A 16,605-nucleotide genomic window follows, 5' to 3' on the forward strand; every position below is an offset into this window, starting at 1 on the left:
TGTGAAGCCCATTTGCTGGTGTCCCCACCATGATATTGCTGGAATATTGCTAAAAGCGGCATAAAACTAAAACTCACTCACTTTGTTGGTGCATGACGCAGATCTTGCAGCAGACAAAGAACAGACCCCCATTGTTATTGCTAGGACAACCAATCCTGAGGTCTGTTATTTTGTAGGCTTTATTAATCTTCTTGAATAGTTTTAATGAATATTTTTCAGAACACTATTGGTATCAATGTTGCCAACAGACAAGGACGTGAGTGTCTGTTCTGTATCAACTCTTTAGGGCAATGTCCCGATGGGTTTATCTCACCCATCAAAACACAGCTTAAGATCTATTTTTGGTGAATCTAGAACATCTAGAAGTTCATCTGACCTGATGTCAGAGAATGGGTAAGATAAATTAAAAATCAATAAGTCTTTGGAAATGTTATCATGCTGACAAATTAGCTTGTGAATTCAGCTTGGTGTGAGGGAAGAACTTGCTGTGTTTGCTTGATTATTGGAGCCTTCGGGCCTTAGTTTGAAAATGAAATATATAGACTACAAGGTAGACACTGATAGCTTTTTCTCTATGTCTGTAATGTTTCATTAACAAGTGACTTGCTGGAACTAGATATTGATCCACTTGTTGGTTGTGTTTTGCAAGCTTTTGTTTTCAAGGATGAAAGAATCTGAAAAAAAAATGTTTATATTGGGATTGAGGGACCTCTCTACAGATGCGTTGTCTCTGAAAATGTATGATTATGATTTGAACATGTGACTCCATTTAAATTGAAAAGGAGACACCGGGAATAGACTGTAGAGTGAGTAGGAAAAATCTAGACTTATTTTTGTTTTTTGTTTTTTGTTTTACAGAAAGGGCTGGTGGAAGAGAAAATAATGTAACAATAGAGTATATGCTGCTGTGGCACATGTGCATTATATTTTAAACATTCTTGCGTCATCAAGGACAGTGGGGTAGCCTAGTGGTTAGAGCGTTCATTCGTCACAACAAAGACACAAGTTGTATTCTTTATATGGATACAATTTCTGATGTCCAATTATTTTGTCCTCTGCCATGATATTGCTGGAATATTGCTTAAAATGATGTAAACCTCACCTTCTCAAGGATCACCAAGTGGGTCATTGAAAAACAATGGTTGAAATTATGAGCAGACCATGAAAGTATTATGGCACACAATGAAATGTCATTGGTACACATTCTATCTGTCTGTCTCTTTCTCTGTTGTGTGTGCTCGTGCATATGTCTTTCTCTCTATGTTCTTGAGAGGCATGTAGAAGTTAGTATTCAGAAATAAGACAAAATGTTGTGGATGTCAACTTCTTTATTGTGTACACTGCATTGTCTTTTGGGCTATTCCTTGCCCTAGCTCATTTTTTATATGACTGTTGACTTTGACAGGTACAAATTTAGAAAGTCCGGTAATTTCAAAGGCGAAACCCTCTCCATGTCTTCTTGTTTCTTAGGGTAAAAGGTCTCATGCACATTGAAAAACGTCATCACTTGACTGGTTAAATTTACAAATGGCCAATGTTTGAACTGCTAGCTCATCATTATGTCAGGGCTGTAAAAAATGCCAGTGCAAACACTGCTAAATGCGTTGTCCTTATGCACCTGCATTACAATATTCAAGTGCAAGTGCCTGTGTTGATTTTAGGAGACAATAGAGTTATTTGGAGCCTTTCACAATTCCTGTCATGATCAGGGTTCTCACTAATTCTGATCATTAAATTGTCAGCAGCGTGTACATCTTGATACCTGTATGGTTGCCAAGTGTACTCCATCATTAAACTGACACATACGCCACACATGCAACTGTGAGCCACTGTAGAGTTCCTGTGTGATGACTGTAGACAAACATTACCCACCCAAAGCTGTCAACCAAATATTTACAAAATCGTTCTTGTGAGTGGAAAAGTTTTGCCTTGATGGGCTGTTGCCATGTAATAATTATTCAGTACAGTTTGTGGCAAATTATTCCTGTCTTCCCGTGTTTGGGTAAGACAACTACAGCTATCCGTGCAGGCTATACATTGTAGTCTGTTTCAACAATAATGTTTGGAAAACTGAAAAAAACTTGTCTTCAGCTGGTATTATGTTTGCTGCATTTGATTGTTGTGAGTGGGTGAGTGCCATGTTTAGGAAATAAAGTTCGCTGTACCCCATTGTGTTTTGGAATACAGTATATTTTTGCCCTGAACTATCATAATTAAGCACGAGAACGGCAATAGGAGTGCTATAATGAACATTATCATTTTCATCATTGGTGTCGCCAGCCACAGGTGCATCAGTAACCACAAAGCCATCTTTCTGGAAACAGTTCCGGATACATGATCCTGTCACTTGACGCCCTACTCTGTGGACCATCTCAGTGGCTGTCAGGATGGTGATTTCATGCTGTTGTTTGTCATCAAATGCTGTCAGCATGCCTTTCATTACTTGGCATTGGTAGAGCTGTTTTAAGTTAGCAATGATTCCCTGGTCCATAGGCTGAATCTTTGATGTCATGTTCGGGGACAGAAACACAAGTTCAACTTTCGTAAGTTTTGACACAGGTGGATGCGCCGGACAGTTGTCAACGAATAGAACAATTTTTCTTCTTTGTTAGACTTATCCAACTCGCGGACCCATTCACTGAAAATGTGTCTTTTCGGATTTGCCAATCACTAGCAATTTCAGCTTTTCCATTCCTGTCATATTGGCTGCAACTAACAAAGTTATCCGCTCTCTAGACTCCTTGCCACCACTACATTTCTCTGATTTTAAGTGAAGGGTTCTTTGTGGCGTTAACTTAAAGAAAAGTCATGTTTCGTCAGCATTGAAGTTGTCTCTTGGTTCGTAATTTTTTAGGTAACCAGGCAGCTGGGTAGTTAACCGATCACTGACGAGGTCAGAGTTTACTGATGAACTTTCACCGTGTGATGATTTAGCAACGATACCTTGACGCTGCTTAAATCTGTTAATCCAAGCCATGTTACAGGAGAAATCTGAATGACCTAACTTTTCACCAAGTTCTTCAGCTTTTGCCTGGAGCGTGGGTCCACTCAGTGGTATGTTCTCACTTCTGACAGCTTGGAACTACTTGTATAGTGCATCTTCAACAACTTGATGGCTGGGTTGAAGTCAGTGGACACGGTCACATTAATGATGGAATCACGATTCTTTATTATCGTACCAAGTGTTGACTTTGGAACAGTTGGTTAATTACTGGTAACTGAGACTCCTGGGTTCGCCATACACTGATTTCAAAGTGAGCACCGCTAATTGTCAAACTATGAGACGTTTTAGTCGTCTGAAAGCATAGACATAATGTTTCCTCCAGTGATGTTAGCTGATCAACTGCAAACCAAGAAATGGGATGCAAAGGAGCTAAGTTTACTGTAGCAGGCTGTACTAGGTGATGACAACTCACATGAACCATGACGTCAGTTTCATTGTGATATAATGCAAAAAGTGTTCAATTACGAAGGGCCACACTAGAATGGCGCAGTGACACCAAGTCATTGTGACCCAATGGAAAAAGAGCATGTCATCATCAACGCCTTGATCTTTCAGCAAAGCACCTTAGAACATTAGTTCTTTACTGCCAGAACAAGGACTGTACACAGTAATATATCTTCTGTTGTTATTTGTTTCTATATTACCAGAATAGGGACTATACAGGGTAAGGTAAAAGCTAAAGTAGATGCCAAATTCTGCAATCAACATCTTTATATTTGTATGAGTGGGGTCCATCAATGTACAAAGAAACCTTACTCCAGTCTTAAATCTATGTTATCATATGACAGTTTCAATCACCGTAGCGCTAAGATCACTTAGTACAATGACACCCAGGTCAGTGAATCATCAAGTCTGGGCCAGACAAATCAGTGATTGATATTGTGAGCATCGATCTTCAAGACTAAGATGCATTGATATGTATCACTCAGTGCACAGGTCTGACAGTGCATTAAATGTTTAAATAGTCCAACTGGCAGACATCACTACATGCATAGTTCTAACACGGAATAGCTGTGGGAGATACCTAAATGAAACCTGTCACATTCTGATGATGGATGAGATGTCAGTGTTTCCTAGTTACAGTATTTGACATATTAAAAATTGATTAAAGTTAGTAATCCGGTAAATTAAGCAGTTGTAATATGAGGATAATTAACAGTATGGCATGATATTATATGTTGATGATATGATGAATTATTTCACATGCTGCAGACATGAAAGTATTGACATATCACTTGGTGACTGAATAATGATAACAGAGTTAAAACATTTTGTTATTGATAAAAAGTTAAACATAGAAAAATGGGTATTATAAACATAGGAAAATGAGTACATAAAGATTAATACAGTGTGTCTGCCAGATACCAATATCTTACAAATTCCAGAACTATTTAAGGCTTTTTTTGTACTTGGTGTATAGATTTGCCAACCTAAAAAGGGAAAAAACTGGGAAAAAATTGTTTTATATTTTGCAGAAGACAACCACACTAATCATCAGATCTCATAACACTATGATACACTCAAGTGGGCAGATAACATCTCCATATTTCCTTCCTTTTTTTCTCTCTCCCTAATAACCTAATTTATTTATATGATCTGTAAATCAAATAATTATTTAAAAAAGCCAAGGTTTGAAAAAAAAGCAAACAAGTATTTCATTCCGAGTCAACGAACTTTCTATCTATTGCTGATATGTCAGTGGTACATTAATACATCACACAATTTTCACTTCTGACATCACTTTGTCTTTTCCTAAGTAGTCCTAGTCACTTCCAGACAAGTGTTTCCATCATACTGTCGATTATCAATTCAAAGATGAGATCTTGAACAGCCTAGGACTGCGTAACATATATCCCATGTTTATCAACACATTTAAGAATTTATTAACCTGACATAGTTTCACCACAGTATTACATATGATTGAATTACAGTCACAAAATGGCTCCATGGAGTAGCCAGAACTGTGAAGATCGGGATCAGAATTGGTCTTCAGAAACCTATGCTTGTCACAAATGGCAACTATCACGATTGGGAGGTCAGGCTAGCTGACCTTTTTAGCACATATCGAATCCCAATGAGATCAGTGCTCATGCTGTTGTTTGCTGGATTGTCTAGTCCAGTCTGTAGCTTCGATATTTTGTGGCGTCAAACAATAATCGATCAACAAAATCATTTTCTCATACAAATATTGGCTAAAAACCAAAGTAAAAGAACCAGTATCAAACATGTGAGATCAAGGTCCATGTCTGTGATTGGCTACTCCATGGTTAGTTGGTTTGTTTCAAAAGCAGAACACAGCGATATTCCAGCTATATGGCGGCAGTCTGTGAATAATCATGAGCATCTATGTACGCAGTTGATAAGAATGAGTCAGTGTAGTTTTACGCCACTTTTTGCCATATTCCAGCAATATCATGGCAGGGTACACCAGAAATGGGCTTCACATATTGTACCAATGTGGGGAATCGAAACAGGTCTGTGGCATGACAAGTAAACGCTTTAACCACTGATAAGAGAATGAAGCACTGGCATGTACCATGTCATATAATCAAATAGACAATCCTTTTGAGTCGTGAAGTATCTTTTTCGTCTTATTACGTTTTCATCACGCTGTACCATGAAAACATTGTTACATCAGTCTGGTCACGCAGAGTACTGATGAAAATCTGTTTATGACATTATCCATGGTTTCTATAAAGAACAGTGTGATTAAATGAGTTTCATGACCTCTGTTGTTTGGGTTTGTCCTTGATAATGAGACTGTCACTGTTTCAGGTAAACATGTTGCTAAGCATGCTAACATGCAACATTGATGAGAGAAGTTAAGTAATCTGCCTCCATCTCTCGGTTACATGTGACTAAATCATAGCTTATTTCGCTGTTCCGTGCTGAACAACATTTGGATACTCTGGCCCTGAAGTTTGGATGGCTTTCTGCCAGCTGTGATCCCACAAGTGTTGCCCAGAGATATACACATCAAGAATTTGCTGAATATATAATTCGACAAACCCTGATATCATTATTATGATTAAACAAGACGTTAAAGCAGGTTAGATCTCACTCACTCAATCTCTCTCTCCCTCAGTCTGTTTTTCTCTCTTTTTCTCTCACTCACTCACTGATTCCAAGGTGTGGCTGTCATTATTGATTTTTGATAATTATACATATTTCACAGAGGCCAGATCAGATTAGATTCATTTTGATATTTGTTCTGTTACTGTGTATACAGGTGACCTATGACTTTTAACAGGACCAATAGTCTGATGCTAATTCAAATCAGATTAGATTCATTATTGTCATAAGTAACCTCTGTTGTTGTCTATGGACATGAATTATGAATTATATACTGTCATAGATTACCAATAGAGGAAGAGGCTAAATGTCAAGTTTTGCATCAGTTATATTTGTATTAAAAATCACAGAACTTTTAAGCTCAGAAATCTGTTGAGGAATTATTTATGAAGCCCAAAACAGTCAATCCTGAAGAAGTCCACCGTCCTTAACAATTCATGCCAGACTGTAGTTACCACAGTTTTTCCAACATCCATCCATCCATCCATCCATTGATCCAGCATCGATCAGTCCATCCAACATCTGTCTAATCAACATCCATCAATCCATTAAACATTCACCCATCTAAGATCCATCAATGCATCCGTCTGTCCATCCAACCATTTCTTCATCCATCCATCCACCCCTTCAACACCCATCCATCATCCCTTCATCCATTGATCCATCCATTGATCCATCCATCCATCCATCCATCCATCCACCCATCCATCCTTGTCACATACTCATTGTCACAAGCTATTTCGACCATCCTGCTATGAGTCTTCTGTCACGAAGTTCACTACGGTGCTCTGTGGACTATTTTCGTTCAGAATATGCTGGTCATCTTGACCATCTAGAGCAACACATCATTAGCTTATCGGCCATTAGAGTGACTTATAAGCTTTTAAGGAAGAGTCATCCAATGGTGGTGTATACAGTGTAGACTCTAATGGAAGCAACTATTGGGAGCATAATTCCTCCAAGGTTTCCTTGGCCAGTTAATGGCTGGGTTGCCCTACTGTTCAACATGGAGGTTAACAAGCCATGAGAGAATCAATACAGTTCTGCCTGATATGAATTACATACGAGAATTACCAAACATCAATTTGCGACTTTCACCACCTGTCAGAGGACCATGTCTGGTGGAATTTAACTTAATATAATGAGTTCAGGGAATATTATATAAAAAGCATGGAGTAACACAGAAACATTAGAAATTGTGTTTTAGACTGACATATGGGCAATCTGACCCAAGACATTTTGGCACAGACTGGAAAATGTTCCATAGTTGGAGGCTCAGACTAGGATAAACATTTGGAATAAAACTGATGAGAAACGCCCCATATGCAGACTGAAGAGATAAGATGCTACAAGGGGCATTATCATTTCCTTATGATGTGGACCTGTGAGCATCTCCAGTAACCCATGCTTGTCTTGAGAGTCGACTAACATGATCGGTTGTTCAGGCTGTCTGACTTGGTTGGCACATGTCATCGGTTCCTAACTGCAAAGATTGATGCTCAATCTGTTAATCACTGGACTGTCTGGTGCAGACTCTTTTTTATAGAAAACCACCATCGAGCTGGAAAATCAATAAATCACTCCTTGTGATAGAAATTACGTGGAGTAAAAACAGTACTTTTTAATTAGTTGAAGGCCAGGGGGGAGGGAAGGGTGTTTAAAGTTTAATTTTACTGAATTTACTTAAACTCTGTATCCAATGGAACATGGGCCTATGGTGTGGGACTGGTTCATGTTAGTAGGAATGTGCAGTGTTAATGCTGTAAGGTATAATACATTACACTTTCCCATCAATATGCTTTGCAACATCTGTTTTCTGTTCCGGTAAATTGGTTAAATACATACAGATATTCCATCATGAAATAAATTCTACAAAGAATTTCATTCTTAAGTGATGTTGATTGATGAAATGCAGAATTGATTTTTCTGTCACATTGTTGTATTTAACTACAAAATGGTTGTATCTGACCATGCTTGTTATGTTGACATTAATTTGTCCAAATGATGTAGAAAACAGGATCTACATGCACCATTACTGCAATCGCTGCAACTATGCCCCAGTATGTTGCAATACATATCACAATAGAGGTGTGTAACAGTACATGGCTGTGTTCCAACATTTCCTGTTCAGCATGCTCTAGAATGACATGTCATGACATGACATGTTCTGATATGACATGTTCCAGAATCTTGGAACATGGAACATTTTGATGACATGTTTTAGCTTGGCATGGTCTGGAATGAAATGTACCAGCATGACATTCAAGCACACCATGTCTTGGCATGATCAGAACCAGTGCTTTTTCACAGATGTTAATTACCACTGAGGCTCAAGACCCGTGAAGATTCAGGTTAGAATTGATCTTCAGCAACCCATACTTGTAAGAAGCTACTGATGGGATCAGGTAGTCAGACTCCAACTGCATACATCGATGGTCATGCAGTTGATTGTCTGGTCCAGACATATACAGACTGCCACATAACTGGAATGTTGCTGAGTGCAGTGTTTTAAACAACAAACAAGAACTCACTGAGGCATACCGTCTCCTGGAATGAAATATTCTAGGGTTAAAGTGTTTGCCTGTCACACAGAAGGCCTGGGTTTGATTCCCCACATACGTATAATGTAGAACCCATTATTGGGTTTCCGTGCATAATATTGCATGAATATTGCTGAAAGCGGCGTAAAACTAAAATCACTCTTTTTAGTATACAGTGGCCAAACAGAATTAGCGTGGGTTCGATTCCCCTGGGGGGTATAATGTGAAGTCAATTTCTGGTGTTTTTCGCTGTGCTATTGCTTGGATATTGCTAAAAGCGAAATAAAGTTAAACTTACTTGCTTGAGTATGCAGTAGTGGTGTTCCAGTTAATTTAAATAATAGAAGATTGGTCACAGTGACCAAACGACCTAGCAATCAATCACATTTTCTCACAATCGAACACAAACGATTTTGGAACTACTGTTTTAGTGTTTGAAACACTTGACGGTGGAACATATCTTCCACATTATCAAGGCCTGAAAACATGTTTATTTCTTAGAAAATTCACTTCACAAACTGAAATGTCAGAACTGAATATTTCTTGAAGTCTCCAGGAAGTTTATGTTCATGATATATTAGCCAAAGTGGATAGGAAAATCTAAAACCCTAACCTAACCAATTTTTTTCAGTGATTGTTCATTGGCAATGAAGCAATCATCAAATGTGAGATTTCAGCCAGTTCCAAAGACTGGTAAAGAGTGTCCTGATAAGACATGTTCCAGCATGATCATTTCAGGAAGTATACATTCTTCCTAGATGTATGTTACACACTGCGAGGCTGGACACAGTGAGCCGACTTCAGTCAGGAATCTTAAACTGAAACAATGCCGATGTCATGATTGACACACTATCACAACCACAGTCATAACGCTGGGTCCAGTATTGATTATTGACCACTCTAATCAACTTCTGAGAGTGTAGATGTATAATAGTGTTGTTGAAGCCGTGCTGCCCGACTTAATCTCCAGCAGGGAAGCTATTCAGCATGGGTTGTTAATGGCTATCTGGAAATGGGGTTTAAGAGAGATGAATACCAGCATGTGTTCTTGTAGTGCCACAATACATATATTGCTATTGCGGGTTTTGAGTTGATCGATCACCTTTTAGTATTTTTACAAGCTGATCAAAGGCAATTTTAGAGGCAGTGTGTGTTTATGTGTATATGTGTGCGCTTTATGTGTATATGTATGTGTGCGCACACATGCATGCAAGAGAGAAAGAGCTTGCCCAACGACAGTGTTAACCACTTTCCATCATACTTCCCTGGTGTGTTGCTCATAATATTGACCATTGTTTTTCATTTGCTCACTAGATGATGCTATATTATAACAAGTCAAAGCAAACGTAAAGTTGTTTGAATCTTGGAATCACGATTTGAAAATTATTTCACCTTATTCCTTCTCTCCTTTACTTGACTCTGCATTGATTCACTTCATGTTAAGCCCATTTCTGGTGTCACCTGCCATGATGTTGCCAGGATATTGCTAGAAGCAACATTAAACCCAAATTGCTCACTGGAATACTCTCTAAGATCTAAGGTTTCAATGTATGTATATTATTTCATATTAAAATAATTCCTTATTCTGTTTTATCTGCATATGTCATTTTTACTTTGCAGTTCAATTCGAAGATGTTATCAACAACGCACAGGGAAGAAATTTAGGTAAGTTAATAAATTTTCTATATATAGCCTCATTTTAGTAAAGATAATGATTAAATGAGATGGCAAAGTATATTAAAGTTTTAAAGGATTCATGTTAAAAAAACATAATTGTTGGAGCCATTGATTGAATAAACATCGGTAAATCAATCAGTTTTGCTTGTGTCAGCAATTATTATTGAGTTGTGGAAATTAATTGATGTTCATGAAAAATGAAACATCAAATTAAGCTTTGGAAGGAATGCTTCTTATTGTAATGTTTCTTAGATTAAGACATACAGAACTCGTGCTACTCAGAAAACAACATACTTGTGGGCGTGTCTCATCAGGATGTATCCTTGATCATCTCTATTGTGGTTTTAATCATCGCCTGTTTCATTTGCACGATGTTACGATTGTGTCTTATTGCCTACATGAGTTTTGTGGTCTGGTTTACTATTACATTTTGTTAGTTTTCAGATTGTCTATCTGCACGTTTTGATTAATAGCTAGTGTCCATATCCAGAGAGTGTTCATAACATTATAACCTGTTTTTACTCTGTAGTTTATCATAGGTTTACAAATGTCTTAGCCCTACAAATGCTTTGTCTATCAACACATTTTTACTTTCATGTCAATTTTCTGTTTTGGGTTGTTTCCCTTGGAAAACAACAAACTATTGAACAACACTAATGTCATGTCTGTGGTCTGTTTTACCACTGTGGTTCTTTGATACCTCACTAGTGTCGAAGAATGTCAATCTATGGTCCATCAGACCCCTCTTCTTTAGAACAACAGTAATGTCAGTTATTGTCAGTAAATAGGCCTTCAGCAACCCGTGCTTGCCATAAAAGGCATCGCTGCTTGTCATAACAGGATACTACCAGGATCAGGTGGTCAGGCTCGCTGACTTGGTTGACATGTCATCGTTTCCCAATTGCGCAGATCGATGCGCATGCTGTTGATCACTTGATTGTCTGGTCCAGACTTGATTATTTACAGACAGCTGCCATATAGCTGGAATATTGATGAGTGCGGCGTAAAACTAAACTCACTCACTCACTCTTCTTTCTTGCAGGAAATGCAAATGAACATATAAAGGATGACGTTCCTAGTCAGGCAAAAGACGTGAAGCCTCCTATGGCATCAGGCACAGATCCCAAAGCTCCAGAAACGCCAGCCACAAATGTCACAACGCATGCTCCACACGGCACCCCACAGCCTGTTGTTGGCTCAAAGCACAAAAATATCAGTCCTCATCCTTCCATGTTTGCTGGAACTGATATTCTCTTTTTAGGTGAGTTGACTGCGGATGTAATTCAGTGATGTCAGTGTCTACGTTCTCAGGTATAAACCTGTTTTATGTTGATCAAAGAGAAATATAGTTTGAGTTTTTTTTGCTCATCCACATGTTGAACACTAGTATAATCCACATCTCAGATGAAAACTTATTTTATGTTCAAATGGGGTAAAACGGACGTATCGTTTAGGCTTTCTGCACATGTCAAACAATAATATAATCTCAAATCTCAGAAATAAGCCTGTTTCATGTTGATCGGGGGTTAAAGGGAGATATCATTTGGGTTTTTTGTCAAACAATAATATAATCTCAAATCTCAGAAATAAGCCTGTTTCATGTTGATCGGGGGTTAAAGGGAGATATCATTTGGGTTTTTTTGTCAAACAATAATATAATCTCAAATCTCAGAAATAAACCTGTTTCATGTTGATCGGGGGTTAAAGGGAGATATCATTTGGGTTTTTTGTCAAACAATAATATAATCTCAAATCTCAGAAATAAGCCTGTTTCATGTTGATCGGGGGTTAAAGGGAGATATCATTTGGGTTTTTTTGTCAAACAATAATATAATCTCAAATCTCAGAAATAAACCTGTTTCATGTTGATCGGGGGTTAAAGGGAGATATCATTTGGGTTTTTTGTCAAACAATAATATAATCTCAAATCTCAGAAATAAACCTGTTTCATGTTGATCGGGGGTTAAAGGGAGATATCATTTGGGTTTTTTGTCAAACAATAATATAATCTCAAATCTCAGAAATAAGCCTGTTTCATGTTGATCGGGGGTTAAAGGGAGATATCATTTGGGTTTTTTTGTCAAACAATAATATAATCTCAAATCTCAGAAATAAACCTGTTTCATGTTGATCGGGGGTTAAAGGGAGATATCATTTGGGTTTTTTGTCAAACAATAATATAATCTCAAATCTCAGAAATAAACCTGTTTCATGTTGATCGGGGGTTAAAGGGAGATATCATTTGGGTTTTTTGTCAAACAATAATATAATCTCAAATCTCAGAAATAAGCCTGTTTCATGTTGATCGGGGGTTAAAGGGAGATATCATTTGGGTTTTTTTGTCAAACAATAATATAATCTCAAATCTCAGAAATAAACCTGTTTCATGTTGATCGGGGGTTAAAGGGAGATATCATTTGGGTTTTTTGTCAAACAATAATATAATCTCAAATCTCAGAAATAAACCTGTTTCATGTTGATCGGGGGTTAAAGGGAGATATCATTTGGGTTTTTTGTCAAACAATAATATAATCTCAAATCTCAGAAATAAACCTGTTTCATGTTGATCGGGGGTTAAAGGGAGATATCATTTGGGTTTTTTGTCAAACAATAATATAATCTCAAATCTCAGAAATAAACCTGTTTCATGTTGATCGGGGGTTAAAGGGAGATATCATTTGGGTTTTTTGTCAAACAATAATATAATCTCAAATCTCAGAAATAAGCCTGTTTCATGTTGATTGGGGGTTAAAGGGAGATATCATTTGGGTTTTTTTGTCAAACAATAATATAATCTCAAATCTCAGAAATAAGCCTGTTTCATGTTGATCGGGGGTTAAAGGGAGATATCATTTGGGTTTTTTGTCAAACAATAATATAATCTCAAATCTCAGAAATAAGCCTGTTTCATGTTGATCGGGGGTTAAAGGGAGATATCATTTGGGTTTTTTGTCAAACAATAATATCAGAATATGAAACTCTTACAATACCCAGCAAGCTGTAACTAGCCCAGCTATAAATGTAGGAAACAGATATAAGATGTGAAAATAGCTTTATTACTGAATCAATGTGCGATTGTTACATACTATCAGAAAAGAACAACACTGTTCATTGGCTGAAAGCATTTTCTAGACCAATCACATTTAGTTAAGATAAATGGGTAGGCTGATCTGTGAAAGTTATGGTTTGATTCATCATGAACTAAGCACACATTGTCTAGCAACCACATTTGTAAAATATTTTCAAAATATTTCCCATAGTCAATGACATGGTCAAATGTATACCCTTGGAAAGTATATTGGCGCAGAGGGCCAGCTGTAAAATAAAGTTGTGAGCCAGCCATGTAATTAGCAAGCAGCGGGCTGCCAGGCAGATGCTGTTTCATACACTGATAATATAATCCAAATCTCCAAAATAAACTTGTTTTATGAATTGTTTGTTAAAATGTCAGACAACAGTATCGTCACAACTTCTTATTGGTTTTAAAGAAGCATGCACTTAGCTGGCCTAGGGGTTATAAGAAAGTTTTGGATGGTGGATTTTGTCTCTGCTGGGATACTGTGGCATAAAACCCAACTCACTCACTCACTCTGGTCAGAATCTCAAGGACTCAGCTTTACTTCTAAATGGAACTGAAAATGACTGATACTATAGTGTTATGGATAATATGTTGAATCAAAACTCTGAGGGCTAGCAAAATAAGGTCTTTACAATTCCTTCAAATAGTCTAAAATATCAAATTTCTTAGGTGGCAAACATTTATAGCAAGAACCTTTTCATTGTATGATAAATATCTACTAATTTGTTCTGTCCATTGTCTGAACTTACTGGAATCATTGCTCTGAGACTTGAATACCTCTTTAAAGCTAACTGTAACAGTGAAAGGACATACATACAGTGTCTGAAGCCTGTTTACAAGGCTTATATAAGGATTAGTTTGCATGTATTATATAAGCAGTAGATATCAACCATATCTCTTAGATGTCAACCCATTGTATAACCATGTATCGCCATATATTCAGTCAAGGGAGGTAAGCTTCATGTTGAACACAGGGAACAAAGCATAACTGTCAACAGCGTTCACTATGTGAACTAGTTACTTTGTGAAGTGAAACCTTTGCAATATTCTGTGTTTTGATCAGCCATTTTGTGGTTTCAGTGATCGTAGCTGCGTGCAGCGTTGCGGGCTTGATAGGCATCATAATGGCAGGGGTGTGCTGGTACAAGTAAGTTCTTCACTTTATTCTTAATTAGACTATAATTACACTGTAATTACATGAATAATTCATTATGTTGTATGATACATGGAGGTGAGGACATGGGCAGGCTCTGGGTCATCCTCGACGACATACAGAGATGCGATGATGGATTCAAACAGGCACACTTTGTTCTCAGCATGTTTTTCAAGGATTTTTAACCAAGCGTCTTTTGCAGACACATTGGAGACTGATGGCATGATATTGTTAAACTTTTTAAGTGTTTTAGTATTCATTGTTGTTAGATATTGGACATTTTTTTAGTTTACACTAGAATTTTTGTTTCACTTGCTGCTGACTTTATGGCTGAATATCAGCTGTTGTGCTGGGCTGGAGAAGACTTGGTTTGGATAAGTCCTGGTTATTGAATTGTAGCCATCTCCAGAAGATGTCGTGGGCTGATAAGCTTCAGATCAGCCACAGTTGTGATATGATCTTTTACTTAATTGATTAGTTACTGTTTGAAATTCTTCATGAAAGTGTCTCTTGTCACTGAGTTATACTGGTGAGCATTGATACATCACAGAACAATTCCCTTCTGTTCACGCCAACAGTTTATCTTTCAACATGTCTCAACACAATTAATGGAGAGAATGTTGGATAATAATGCCTTGTGGTTGGTGGAGATTAAAGATTTGACAGGTCTTGAGGTTTGAATATTGTAGAACAGGAGTGATACTTTGCTGTACTTGTACATTGTGAATTCTCAATTAGAGTATAATGCATTTATTTTTCTGTCAGTAGAAAATTACACTCTTGCAAACAGCGTTTACAATTTGTGTTTCAAAGTAACAGGACTTTGGGTCCTGTAAGTTTTAGATGTCTGTCTGACCCCCTGAAAATTCACAGGACCCATAGAATAAAGTTAAACAAACATTTCAGATGTAACATTTCTCAAGATTGGCATTGAAATTATTAACATTATGTAATGACAAACATTATAAACATAAATTTATAAACAGTGAACAAGTGTCACATGCCACAAATAAGAACTTCAGACAAAGTTATTGTAATTTATTCAGTCTGACACTGGGGCAAGCAAGTTAGGGACTTCTGTCTGACCATTGGCAAATCTGCCAGATTTGTCAGAGTGTCAGACACTATTCGTGAACACTGCTTGCAAAGAAGAATTACATTTTGCTTGTGATGATATTGTTTTACGATGTTACAAAATGTCAAAATGTGTTGCATAAACCTTTGAAGTTACTACTAAACATTATGACACACCTACCACTAGCTTTTCCTTTCCCAGCTCTGAAATATATTTGTAAGAAATTTGCTTGTGATAGGACCTAAACATGCATATTGTGCTCTGTATCTTTAGACATGTATTGTAATTAATATTTTGTATGTTGATCTAGCTGTATTGTTTCATCTGGCGCTATCCTCCAAGACCCCAATAGATGTCTAATGTTCTATGTACAATGTGGGTGGGAGAGTTTGCCAGATAGTGACTTGGCTTCCCGCTTGAAGCAAAATTCCGACTATTATAAGATCAAAAGCAGAAATGTCAGCCATTATCCTTGTTACAGATAGTTACTATATGTAGTTTATAATAACGCCATTGAATTTGTCCTCCCCCAAAGTATGATTTTACTTTTTTTTTCACAACTTCTTCACAATGAGCAATATATTGCATGTTGTGAGAGCAGGTACATGATGTACTGATTACAGTACAGGAAATATCTTTCCAAGAGACAGAGCTGATCCATTATACTGTAATGTGAGGTCTGAGTGGTTGCTATTAGCAGAGATCATGTAATAGGTCTGTTAAAAGTTCTCTGTTATTAGTTACCACTGTAGTATATCATGCTTATATCTCCATCAATCTTTGTGAGGGATAGATGCATTAATACTTTCATTTACTCCAAAATTGCTTCCAGAATCAAAATATCACATTGTTTTTGAAGATTTTGTGTGATTGAAGCCATGCTCAGCTTTATTTCAGTTATATCAATAAATAATTGAGTCTGGACCAGACAATGCAGTTACTGACCTCATGAGCATCAATCAAAAATATTGGAATACAATGATTATCCTGATTCACCTCTTACAA

At 37.3% G+C, this 16,605-nt stretch overlaps 1 protein-coding gene across 1 annotated transcript in view; it reads left to right on the forward strand.

Annotated features, from left to right (window-relative positions):
* Window positions 1-16,605, forward strand: part of LOC137273505 (neural proliferation differentiation and control protein 1-like) — a 59,745-nt gene that overhangs the window by 16,024 nt on the left and 27,116 nt on the right. The window contains exons 2-4 of the mRNA XM_067806223.1: window positions 10,237-10,281; window positions 11,336-11,554; window positions 14,453-14,519. Of these exons, the coding sequence (XP_067662324.1) occupies window positions 10,237-10,281; window positions 11,336-11,554; window positions 14,453-14,519 (331 nt within the window). The remainder of the gene's footprint in view (window positions 1-10,236; window positions 10,282-11,335; window positions 11,555-14,452; window positions 14,520-16,605) is intronic.

Source organism: Haliotis asinina, chromosome 2 (genome assembly GCF_037392515.1).
Source record: "Haliotis asinina isolate JCU_RB_2024 chromosome 2, JCU_Hal_asi_v2, whole genome shotgun sequence".
NCBI classification, from domain to species: Eukaryota; Metazoa; Mollusca; class Gastropoda; order Lepetellida; family Haliotidae; genus Haliotis; species Haliotis asinina.